This window comes from Ovis canadensis, chromosome 10 (assembly GCF_042477335.2).
Source record: "Ovis canadensis isolate MfBH-ARS-UI-01 breed Bighorn chromosome 10, ARS-UI_OviCan_v2, whole genome shotgun sequence".
NCBI classification, from domain to species: domain Eukaryota; kingdom Metazoa; phylum Chordata; class Mammalia; order Artiodactyla; family Bovidae; genus Ovis; species Ovis canadensis.
In genome coordinates, this window is record NC_091254.1 from 33464512 (window position 1) to 33477599 (window position 13088).

The 13088-nt window shown below is 42.1% G+C and overlaps 1 protein-coding gene across 24 annotated transcripts in view; it reads right to left on the bottom strand.

Annotated features, from left to right (window-relative positions):
- RCBTB1 (RCC1 and BTB domain containing protein 1) overlaps positions 1 to 13088 on the bottom strand; it is a 53116-nt gene that overhangs the window by 7062 nt on the left and 32966 nt on the right. For 22 of the 24 annotated variants that reach the window (XM_069601382.1, XM_069601384.1, XM_069601393.1 and 19 more), the window contains 5 exons: positions 12722 to 12864; positions 11539 to 11729; positions 6787 to 6913; positions 4587 to 4738; positions 2648 to 2778 (listed from right to left, as the gene is read on the bottom strand). In XM_069601382.1, the coding sequence (XP_069457483.1) occupies positions 2648 to 2778; positions 4587 to 4738; positions 6787 to 6913; positions 11539 to 11729; positions 12722 to 12864 (744 nt within the window). Of the gene's footprint in view, positions 1 to 2647; positions 2779 to 4500; positions 4739 to 6786; positions 6914 to 11538; positions 11730 to 12721; positions 12865 to 13088 lie in introns of all 24 variants that reach the window. The other 2 variants (XR_011259363.1, XR_011259362.1) reach the window with 1 other exon arrangement.

The following is a 13088-nucleotide window of genomic DNA, read 5'->3' on the forward strand; positions in this document are numbered from 1 at the left end:
AACAAAAATTTCCTGAAAACAAACAGTATAAATAGAAGCATTTCAAAATGTTTATACCTATAACATGATCAGGACTATCATGAGACAATGTTTTATTCACATTTTCTCCCCTGATATCAACACTTATTCAGGTTTGTACTATAGGAATACTTAAGTCTTCTTTCTCTAAGTCCTTCTTCACTTTTTAAAAACTTGCAGAAAGTTTGACAATGCATCTATACGGGTTCCACAACAATTAGCTTACTTTCAAAAATCTTCACAACTATTAAGTCAATACATTTTTGTTCCTTTAACATATGTACATTTGCTTCAAAATTCTCTTGACGAAGCATGGAGGAACCACAGTAACTTTTACAGAAAAAAGAAGAAATATGAGAGGCAGGGAGTCTCCACTCTCCTAGCATTTTCACAGAATGAAAGAAAAGTCATGTAGGGTCCCTAAGCTGAATCACTGAAAATAACAGATTTTGCAGCTCATTTCCAATCTCCCTTAGCAGGAGCTTCCCATCAACTAACAGATATAGTAAGTGGGCTTTATTTTTATATTCTAAAGCTTTATTTACTTTCTACATTCTACAGTATTAAGGAAATAAAATATAAAGTTACACTAGTCAATTATATAACTCCCAACAGAATAAAAAATAATACAACCTAAAAAAAAGGCTTTTTGCCTTCTATTTTCTAATTTCTCTACGTTGAATACATAAAATTTACAGGATTATGAGTTACTGTTTAACAATTTTTTTTAAAGTACAACTTTATGGTGACATGCTTCATATACATTGATTCGTTCATTTGACTCAGCATGTATTTCTGAGTGCCAACTATACGCCCGCACTGGGACCGACTCTGGTGAAGCACATCTGCGGTCTCAAGCAAGGGACAGCTTCTAATGCACCTGATATCAGAAAAGTGAAAACTAGTGAAGGGAATGACCTGGCCTGGGTAGGCATAAGGCATCTTCCGTAAACTTTCTGGGGTAGATTTTAGCTGAAGGTGAGGAAGAACTTTCCAGCAACTAGAGTCGAGTTGCTGCCCCAGTGGTCCTGGCTCCCAGGTGGCGCTAGTGGTAAAGAACCTGCCTGCCAATGCAGGTTAGACAAAAGATACACGGGTTTAATCCTTGGGTGGGGAAGATCCCCTGGAGGAGGGCATGGCAACCCACTCCAGTATTCTCGCCTGGAAAATCCCATGGACAGAGGAGCCTGGGGCTACAGTCCATGGGGTCGCACAGAATCAGACACGACTGAAGCGACGTAGCACAGCACAGGCGGTCCTGACTGGTTTTGGTCAGCAAGATCCTTACCTCAAGAACACAGACCTCATTAGCACTGAGGAGGAGACACAGAAGGTTCAAAGTCAACCGCCAAATGAAGTGAAAAGTCATGGACCAATTTAAAATTATATCACTGGGAGGAAATAAAATCTGAAGAAAGAGCGTTGCTGTTTGATGACAAAGAAAGGGCAGGAAAAAAATTAGACATCCATTTCCTATTAGAAATTATTTACTTTGATCATCATTCCATCTGTTGAAAAGGCCACAGAGAAAATCAGCTATATGTGACCTTATCAAATATTTATAATCATAATATAATCTGAAATAAAAATAGGATGCATTTTGAAAACCCAAGACATAATGGTCCATTTCGATCCTCAAATGTGGCAAAGACGCAGTCTGTCCTCCAACACATCTCCAAGGCCGCGGCTGCAGATCTTTGCATGAGTCTGGTAAATTCTGACACCAGGTGATCTCCCTGGTCACATGACGATAAGATGAAAGACTGACTGTCATTTCGGGTGCAAACCTTGGCTAGACACCTCAGATGCCAAAGCTATTGCTCCCTGACTTTTATTCTCCATGAAGACATAAAAGCAACCATCTCAGCCTTCAGTTCCCTAGCTATGCTTAATGCATCCTTCCCACGGCACCACCTTCACTCAATTCAACAAACACTGGCCACCCATGTGCTGGGCACAAGGCCACAGATGGACGGGATCCAGTTCCTGCTCAGAGGGAGCTTACATTCTGATGGTGCCCTGGCTCTGCACGTCCAGAAAATGCACACAGTCAAAGAGCTTCAGGCTCCCAACAGCCCATTCACTCAAGGACTCTCTAGAGATCCATGAATCAATCCAGTATAAAAAGCCACCAAACAAAAAGGAGTCCAGAGCAGGCTCTTCATCCATGAATAACCGTGAGTGACAGTTAGATGACGACAGAACTTCAGAGCAAACACAGGTATAAACCACAGGGCAGCCCCGGCTTACGACAGGGCAAAGATGGGGCGAAAGCACAGCGGGTCCTGAGAAAAGGTACTTTAAGCTCGCCTGGAGAAATACTTGAGAGTATCATGTGCCGTCTGCTAGTCCCACTAGATGTGGCTCTTTATATTCCAACCTGCAGCGGAGCTGCTGGGACTCCAGTCTCCTATCTTAGGTAGAAATAGGAGAAACGACCATTTTTGAAACTGTGAACAGAGAATAAAGCCAGCCAGATTTCTTTTTTTTAGGGGTCAGTTCATTCAATGATTCCCTAAACAGAAGTGAAGTCCCTCATCATGTTCCTTGTCCCATGAGAAAAAAAGGGGGAAAGGTGCCCACGGGGAGTTACGGGCGGTGTGTGTTTCTGCGTGCTGGTTTACGTTACCTCTGCGTCGTATCTGACCGCGGCGGAGAACAGTGAGAAGGCATTCTCCACGGTGATGCCTCGCTTGATGATATGCTGGCAAAGTTTCTTCAGCCTGTTTTCACAGTAGGACGTCGCCAAGTCCAGAAGACCTGAAAGTAAAGTATGGGATGCTTAATGGAGCTTCTAATAGTTTCCAATCATCTATAAACATACATATTTCATTTTGGTGAAGAGACTTATACAGATAAGTCAGCAGAAGCTTCTTAAGGAACAGTACTCCGAATCTTACTAAATAAATTCTCTAAGTTCGTCCCCTTCCCACCTCCCAAACACACCTCTCCTATACTCCGTTTATACAATTTCTTCTATAGTACAAAGGAAGAGGAAAAAATCGAATTCTCCTGTGTTTCCAAAACGATGTGCTTAATTCATTAGCAACTTATACTTCAAGATTAAAAGAGTAAAATGAGATCACAATAAACTGTGATATCTATATATACTTTCTAAACTTTTTAAAAATTGAAGTATAGTTGATTTACAATGTTAATTTCTGCTGCACAGCAAAGCGACTCCGTTACACACTTATGTACTCGACCATGTCATTGTTCAGTTGCTCGGTTGTGTCTGACTCTTCACGACCTCGTGGATTGCAGCATGCCAGGCTTCCCTGTCCTTCACCATCTCCCAGAGCATATTCATGAGACAGGGAAGCTTGGCATGCTGCAGTCCATGGGGTTGTAAACAGTCTGATACAACTTGGCGACTGAACAACATATTCTCTTTTACATCCTTTTCCATTATGATTTATCCCAGGACACCAAATACGGTTCCCTGTGCTATACAGTAGGATGTTGTTTATCCATCCTGTATGTAATAGTTTGCATCTACTAACCCCAAACTGGAAGTTTATCTCTCACCCAAATTAAATACTATTTCTAAAGGCATGTACTTAAAATCGTTCTTAAAAATCACATTAAAAATCAATAAATCTGAAACCTTTTACCCTTCAATACTATCAGAAAACTACGATCATGGCATCTGGTCCCATCACTTTATGGGAAATAGATGGGAAAACAATGGAAACAGTGACAGACTTTATTTTGGGGGGCTCCAAAATCACTGCAGATGGTGATTGCAGCCATGAAATTAAAAGACATTTGCTCCCTGGGAGAAAGGTTATGATCAACCTAGACAACGTATTAAAAACCAGAGGTATTACTTTCCCAACAAAGGTCCATCTAGTCAAAGCTATGGTTTTTCCAGGAGTCATGTATGGATGTGAGAGCTGGACTATAAAAGAAAGCTGAGCACTAAAGAACTGATGTTTTTGAACTGTGGTGTTGGAGGAGAGTCTTGAGAGTCCCTTGCACTGCAAGGAGATCCAACATGTCCATCCTGAAGGAGATCAGTCCTAAATATTCACTGAAGGACTGAAGCTGAATATGAAGCTCCAATACGTTGGCCACCTGACACGAAGAACTGACTCATTTGGAAAGGCCCTGATGCTGGGAAAGACTGACAGCGGGAGGAGTAGGGGATGACAGAGGATGAGATGGCTGGATGGCATCACCAACTCAATGAACATGAGTTTGAGTAAACTCCGGGAGTTGGTGATGGACAGGGAGGCCTGGCGTGCTCCAGTCCGTGTGATCGCAAAGAGTCAGACATGACTGAGCAACTAACTGAACTGAACTATAAGAGTATGGGAAAGTTGCTCAGTTGTGTCCGACTCTTTGCGACCCCATGGACTATACAGTCGATGGAATTCTCCAGGCCAGAATACCCAAGTGGGTAGCCTTTCCCTTCTCCAGAGGATCTTCCCAACCCAGGGATCGAACCCAGGTCTCCCGCATTGCAGGCCGATTCTTTACCAGCTGAGCCACAAGGTGAGCCCAGTAAGAGTGTGAGGAGACATGTCTTTGACCCTGTGTCTTGCCAGTCCCAGCATGGCTGGTACCTATGGCGTCCTCAGGGGGCAGGTCCACTGCGTCTGTGTAGAGGTACTGGAGAAAGGCACGGTACACAGCATAGGAGAACTGGTCTATCTCTATCACCTCCTTCATGTCCTCATTCCAGTAAGACTGGAACATGGATCGAAAGTGCTCACACCTGAAACAGAACAGCAAAACTCACCTGCTTAAGGCGGCGAGAGCAAGGATGATCAAGTATTACAGGGACATTTACCCTATTTGAATAGTACATTCATTCCACGGACAAGAATCAAAATATATTCCACATGCAAGGGTTTTTATATTCACCTTTTACATACACTCACTTTCATTCTTTACGGTATTGCCTATTAAAACAGTAAGAATTACACATAGCCTCAAAGTAACCAGCGCTTCAACAAGCACCACTGTTTGCATCTGACAGACCTCATTCAGACTGAGGTTTTTGCTTACCTGTTTTGTTTAAAAGATGTTATACAGAAGGGCATTTCAAACAATGAAATTGAAAAAAATTTCAAAAGTGACTGTTCAAACTTTTGATACGTATTAATATCACTCAAATGATTCAATGTTTGTATGTTACCAGCACATTCTTGCAATCAGCAGTTTTGTAATCAGCACATTCTTAAAATGGTTTTAAAAGTTAACTGGATTATGTTCAAAGGACTTTTATTCCATTCCCATACATGACAACTTTCCTTCTTTTCTGACTCATCCTCAAAACAGCCACCATCCCAACTTTGTTCCTTTTCATTCATCCGCTCCCCTTCTTCTCCTCCCAAGCCTGTTACCAATTTATTTGTAAAGCACACCCACTAGGATAGTCACATATTTGAAAAAAACTAAATAGGTCTTTTTGTATTGTATTTACATGTGCAGATACACCTAAATGAGGAACTGATTTCTGAATATTTGATTTTCTTAAAGTATAACATACTTCATAATTTTTTAAAAATCATCTTTACAAATCCTTTTTAAAATGAGTTACAGTAGAAAAACACAAATATATTTTCAATATCCATTCGGAATACTGAAAGAATGGCTCCAATTAGAAAGGAAATTACCTCATCTGGGAGGGAAAAAGTTACAGTTGCCTAGGCAAGGGTTAATAGACAAACTCGGTCAGAACACTATGCAGGAAAGGGACCGATGGGCTGACCACAGGTCTTCAGACAGAAACAATTCCCCTTCCCCTTTTCTATTACTACTTTGGTGTAGACACTTACTCCCTTAAAGTAATGAATGACATAGCATTTTAGTTCCCTAAAAACATGTTATTTTGTAAATGGATGTTAAACTAAATTTTGAAAAAAGACTCATAAATGGCCAGTTCAACTCTCAATGGTCAGATTTTATGTGCCTCTCTCTTGAATGGCAGCCTCAGTAAGCAATCATCCAGTTATTAATAAATACAAAGTTTCCTCACATTTATACAAAGAACTCCTGCCATGCACCATATTTAGAGAATATTTCTTCAACTGGGAATTAGATGTCTCTCAGGACCAGAAAGTCCAGTATTCCTAAGTTTTCTGCTTATGGAAAATGAAGTTTTAACTGCTGCTGCTGCTGCTGCGTCAGTTCACTCGTGTCTGACTCTGCACGACCCCATAGACGGCAGCCCACCAGGCACCCCCGTCCCTGGGATTCTCCAGGCAAGAACACTGGAGTGGGCTGCCATTTCCTTCTCCAATGCATGAAAGTGAAAAGTGAAAGTGAAGTCGCTCAGTCTTGTCTGACTCTTAGCAACCCCATGGACTGCAGCCCACCAGGCTCCTCTGTCCATGGGATTTTCCAGGCAAGAGTACCGGAGTGGAGTACCATTGCCTTCTCTGGAAGTTTTAATTAAAAGAAGACATATACACTTTTCACTGATGGGCCTTTGTATTTTCTTAAACATATCTACAATTTTTTTGATGGAAATAATTATGTATGAGCTACTTCATTTAACAAACAGTACAGAAAAATACTCCCACATTATGCTTTTTCTAAAAGGCACAGGAGTACACGCGCACGCATACACACACAGAAACATACACACAAAACTTTTCAGTAATGAGTGGACTGATACTACATGCAAAATTATCAAGTGCGCTGTTTCACCCTACTCCCAGGATTAGTTCCTATTAGTCTCCATTGTGTGGAATAACAAGGAAATGGAGATTGCAAAAGAGTAAGGTTAATGATGACTCTAAACTCATGAGAAAATACCTGATTTTCAAAACAGCTTTATGGACATGGATGTATTTCCCATCAATTCGAAACTTCAGATCGGCAGTTTCTGGACTGTCAAATTCTCTCTTCAGTGACTCTGCAACTGTTAGAAAGTCTTCATGCTCTGAAGGAAGCAAGCACATTAACACAGGTGCTCAAGGTTTGAAAGACTTCACAAAGATAGTGACTAGCATGATGGATAATTCCATTAGATTTTTGTCATGAGTTCACACCTTACTCGACAAATCAACTTTCCAGTATTAAAATCAATGTCACAGAAATTAAATTTCACAGGCTAACAGGGAGACAAAAAATTCCAGGGGCCCTTGTCAGCACTGAATGAAGGTACTTCAGACACAGGAGATAGTTTTTGATCTCATCTCGAGATGAGAAGGTGAGTCTCAGCAGCTGGTGATACCTAAATGTCGCCAAGTGTATAAACTGTAAGAAAAAAATGTATATTTGGATTCTGTAAAGCAATTATCCTTCAATAAAAAATAATTTTAAAAATGTATATTTGGAAAGGCCAAAAACTGGTCTTCCAAACTAAGCTAGACATTAAAAATGTGTATTCCGTGGACTTCCCTGGTAGTCCAGTACTTAAGACTTCACCTTTTAGCTCAGGGGCTGTGGGTCTGATCCCTAGTCGGGAAGCTAAAATCCAAAAAAAACAAAACATAAAACTGAAACACTGTTGTAACAAATTCAATCAAGACTTTAAAAACATGGTCCACATTAAAAAAAAAAAAAGTCTTCTTGTAAAGAAAAAGTTATAGATTGTCATTTTACGTAAACTCTTCTCTCAAAAGTTTGAGCAGTATTCATCTAAGGCTGAGAATGGATCAGTTTTCCTCCACTGAAGCACTTTGGACACCTTTGCTCTGCTTTTAGGGTAGTTTCAAGGAGCTGGTAAATTCAACTCAAGGAGTCCTAAGAAACACATTCCTCATTTGAGTGGTCACACTAGAGTGGTGTTCTTTCCCAGGGTGACCCTTTTCCCTCTCTATCTGGCATCTAAACATCCTTCTTAACCTTAAAAATTAATGCAGCACAAACAATAATCCTTACACACTATCTAAAAGCAGAGCAAATTTACTTAGTAGGAATGTGTACTTAAGAGGAGTACCTTTACAAAACCGTGGTCACATTGCCTGATAAAAAGATACAAGGACATATAATTCTTACCTATAAGTAGAACTGTGTTATCATAAAGAAAACTAAAGGCGGGTGTACAAACTCATGCAACACTTTCTTGTGCTTTACATGTGTGAACAAAGGAAAAGAGGAAGAAGGTGGCTAACGGGAAAACTTAAAAATTCCAGAGACCCTCACTGGCATTGCTGAATGAAGGCACTACTGATGCAGGAGACCCATTTCCAAGTCCTCCAACACGAGGACTTCCCCCAAGACTCGCAGCAGCTGCTGTTACCAGGGCAACTCTTACAGAGGGACAACTGCCAAAAGCTAGGCTGAAACCTAACAACGAGCTTTCCATGAGCTCTATTATCAGACTCTCCTAAGGAAATGCCATTTGCCTAAGCCCTGTTACTCTAATCTACAGCCTTCCCCCCGACCCTGACGATGCCGAGCTCTCTTGGCTTTGGGGGAAAGGTGGATATTCTCTCAAAAACCTGATCCTGATATCTGAATCTCCAGTGAATGAAAAGACAGAAAATAACTAAGATGGGCAAAGAGTCCAAGAGCCTAGATTGTTACCCACCCTCCATACCCAAGGCACAGTTCTTCTTAGTACCTCAACTCCTGCATCTCGTCCTAAGGGCTGGACCACCTTGGTTTCTGGCAACTAGTACCAACCTCCAGAGAAGAAACTGTTCTTCAGAGGCACCCATTCACAAGGTCATGTGGAAGAGACCTGACGAACAAGGCGGATCAGGACTCAAGGGACCCCCTGGACCTGCTCGAGCATCTACCCCAAAACCAGAATCTGTCTGTCTTACTATTTTGTGCCTTTCACCAACTCTTCTGACATTAACAGGGGGCTATCCCCGACCACCTTTGTCTGGAAAAAGTCAACTCAGGGCTTTAGTTAATAAGTCTCTAGGGCATGAGAGGAATATTTCAATTCAAACCCCCTCTGTCGGCATTCTAGCTTGCTTGGCAGGTTTATCCAGACTCTTGCAGCTACGCATGTGATTGTCCACAGCCTCCCAACTGTGAGAGACACGGGAAGCCTAAAACATTCTAAAAATATAGAGCCTTCCGAAGAGTTAAAAACTATTAAGAGTACTGCTGGTGTAGGATTGCATTGTTGAGCCAATGCTTGCTGCCAAGTTCCCATATCCCTTATCTACTGTGTACCTGGGAGTGCATCAGTTAACATAGCTGGAATGTAAGAAAAACAGTAGTAGCCTTGGAATTAACCACATCAGACCTTTGAGCTCTTTGGTTCTTTCTTTGTTGTAACTCACTGTACCTTTGCTCCATGAGAATGTAACTCTGTTTAATACTTTCTGAGGCTGACATAGATTAGAAATATAAAGAAAAAACACTTCAAGGGAAAATAAGTTTTCTGGTTAAGCAGCCTTTATCAAAAGAGGGTCATAAAATGTCCACAGGCCTCCAAGGCCAGAAGATAATGTACAAAAATCCTGACCTTGATTAAGACGAAACAGATGTAATGTTTGGGCTGACTCTGCATGACTTTGCATCTTTCATTTCCCTCTATGTACAAGTCAAGGTATAAAAGTTCCTTTTGAAAATAAAGTTATGGGCCTCACTCACCAAAGCTTGGTCACCCCATGTCATTTTTTCTCTCTCCCTTTCTTTTTCAGGCTGATCCCTTGGAGTGCAGAAGCTCTCTGAGTTCACTTTTCTGCCCGGGCTTCTAAGACCCTCTTGAGAAGGTGCTCTGCACCTTTTTCCCATCAAGAGGGTGCCTGTGGCCTACATGAACAGGGCAAGTCCCATGCTGGGGCCTGCTGAGATCAGAAACTGCGAGAAAACAAACACTTCTGACGTTTAGAGGGTGGACAGGAAAAGCAGTCACCTGGGAGTTATGCTTAGTGACTGTATTTTTTCCAAACTTAATAGTAGAAAATGGTAGGACATTTGGTCTGAAAAGAATGTCTTTTCAAGATGAGGATTTTAAGATGCAAGAACCCGAGGGGAGCCTTTCATAAACAGGTCCAGGTTAGACAGGTATATGAGACTTTGAAGATGTGTACAGGTCTATACGTATGTGTGAATACGGCCAAGGAGTCCCGTCCTATGAACTAAATTTTCTCTAATCACAACATGCACTGCGATCACTGAATTACAGTTAAAGAACCTGGAAAGGTTCCATTTCTTTAAGCTGAGCAGCAGCTTTACTTTCCCTAAACATCTTGCCCCCATGACCACAAAGACTGGTCACTTGTTGATGAGACAGCCCCAGCCACCTGACACACCTGAGCCGGATGTGTATTACAAGACCTTCAGTATCAGCTGCTGAGCAGTCCAAACCCCATGCTGTCACAGCTGAATTAAATTTCAAGCACAGGGTATCATGATTCACTTTATTCCCTCTGCACTATAAACAAAAGAACAATTTAGAAGAAATACACTGGCTAAAAGGTACAAATAAGAAATAAAAAGAGACTAAGATTATCCTGCTAATGCCTACTCAGCTTGATGACAGCTTCACATTTTCGATCAACAACAGGCCCGTGAAGGAAGACAGTATTCAGAAAAGGGACAGATGACGTAACCAAAGATAACTCAATTCCACTATCCTTTTATTTTTTTTCAGGCCACACTGTGCAGCAGGTGGGATCTTAGTTCCCTGACTAGGGATCGAACCCGGGCCCCCTGCAGAGGGAGCACAGAGTCTTAACTACCACGTAAGTCCCCCACTATCCTTCATAATATCTCTCCTTAGCTCTCCTCCAAGGAAAGAAAAAAACTTTTGAGACTGGTTGAAAGGAAAAAAGGAGAAAAAAAAGTGGAATTAACTCCACAAAGTTAACAAGCTCTTCATTTTTTTAAGTTCACATTAAATTATATAATAAATTTAGTATAACAAAAGGACTTAAGAATATCTGTACACACTCAAATATCTGTATATGAATGTTCAAAACAACAGTATTCACAATAGCCAAGAAGTGGAAACCATCCAATGTCCATCAACAGATAGATGACAAACAAACTGTAGTCTATATATATAATACAACAGGACTCAGTCATAAAAAGAAGTACTGACACGTATTATGTTACTACCTCGATGGGTCTCAAAAGCACTGAGTAAAAGAAGTCAGACACAAAAGGTTGTACCTGGTAAGATTCCACTTAAGGGAAACATCCAGAACCGGCAAATCCATAGGAACAAAACAAAACAAACAAATTGGTAGCTGCCAGTGGTTGGGGGAAAGAAAGACTGGGGAGTGACTGCGTAATGGGTATAGGGTCTTCTTCTACGGTGATGAAATGCTGTAGAGCTTGATGTAAATGCTGGCTGCCCAACACGGTGAAGGCAGTAAATGCCTCTGAATGGTATACTTTAAAAATGGTTAATTTTTGTATGTGAATTTCACCTCAAACCGAAAACACCCAAGGGGAGGAAATAATAAATTCATATAATATTCCATTGCATTTTAATAAACAGTATCATGCAAATCTAATTTGGGGAAGGGTATTAAAGCTAAAGGAGGGTAAAGCATTCTGAAGCGGACGGAGCCCACAGCCAGCAGACGCGCAGGCACGGCGCTCGGCTGACTGTGCCCTTCGTCCGGGCGGGCAGCCGGGAGCTCTCACCCGCAGACAGGAGGCGCCACGTGACGGCGGGCGTGGCGAAGCAGGCGAACACGTCGTCGGTGGAGGAGAAGTGCGTGAGGTGCGGCAGGGTCACCGACTGGCCGCGGCACTGGCCCCACATGTACACGTGGCCGCCCTGCGTCTTGGCGGCCGACGTGTGCGCCGAGTGGCAGGCCGCAATCTCTATCACCCTGGAAAGTTTTAAGAAAAACGCACGTTACGTTTTCTTCGCAGAAGCCCAAGCGCACCACACACGGTAAATAAAAAGTTTTGTGCTCGGAACACCTCAAAGAGCCCAGGATCCAGGAAAGTTAGCTGTCAGGTCATACGGACAAAACCAAAAGACTGGGGCATCAGCTCTGGGTTACGCTCATCCTGGTGCCCCTTTCTCACCCGGAGCTCATTCTGAGTTAGGACAGGTAATGCATAATGTTGAGGAAAACCTGGGAAAACGGACTAGCAACCAAAATAAATGAGGAAAGTAGACACTGAAAAAAATGTCCTGGCAGTTCTGGGGGCTTCAACAGTAGCAAAAAATCCTGTAGTCAATAAACCATTTCCTTACAAATACAACTTTCTCTCTTACCCCCAATCGGTGCTCAGAACGCTCATTAGGCTGATTAAGCAGTGGTCCAGGGGTCATGGACTCTGAATATCCCAATCCAAAGGGACATCAAGCCAAACTTACATTTTTCTGTATGCTTCTTAGGTGGCCTCCCAGAATTAGAAGTCAATATCCTAAAGCTTTAATGGGCAAGACCTCACAATATGGCTCAAGAAACATTTAAGCATCTATTTCAGTAACACACATTAAATCAAATCAATATTTAAACAGATAATGGCCTTTCAAGGGCAGATTTTATTTATTTAAAAGTTTAGTTGGCTCAAAGGGAAAATAATATGCTTTAAATTTCAACATGGTGACAGACCCTACTAGGAAGTCTGCAGGCAATACAGCAAAATGCATGAATGCCTATCGGTGGTTATTTCGGGTGGCCATCTGAGAAAGCTGCAAGAGAATCATGTCAACTTCACGTTCACTCTGACTGGCACAGCACTCTTTTGTTCACAATGAGAATGTTAATGACGGGAAGAGCTACAAAGCCAAACACCAGCGCTCCAGAGCACACAGGCCCAAGTCCCCACGCACACACAGTCCCAAGACATGGTACCGCCAAGTTACCTTTCTTTCTCCACCATGATGTGTGCTGGGCTTAGCAGGTTATTTTTATTGCCAGTTCCCAGCTGCCCATACGTGTTAGCTCCCCAGGCATACAGCAAGCCCTCATCGGTTAGTGCTAGAGTATGTGCATAGCCGCAGACAATCTGCAAGTAAATTTACATGGTTACCATCAACAGGAGAACAGAAGGGCAGGGGAAACATCTACTTAAAGATTACAGCCAGCTCCTGCAGAATGCCAGTTCATCATCAGGTGTGGACTGACATTCTCCGGAACATTAAAAAAGCATTAGAAAAGCCTGTACCTGAGACTACTGGATTTTTCCCAGTAGCTTTTCAAATTATCAAGACCGATGCGCCAGCACCATGG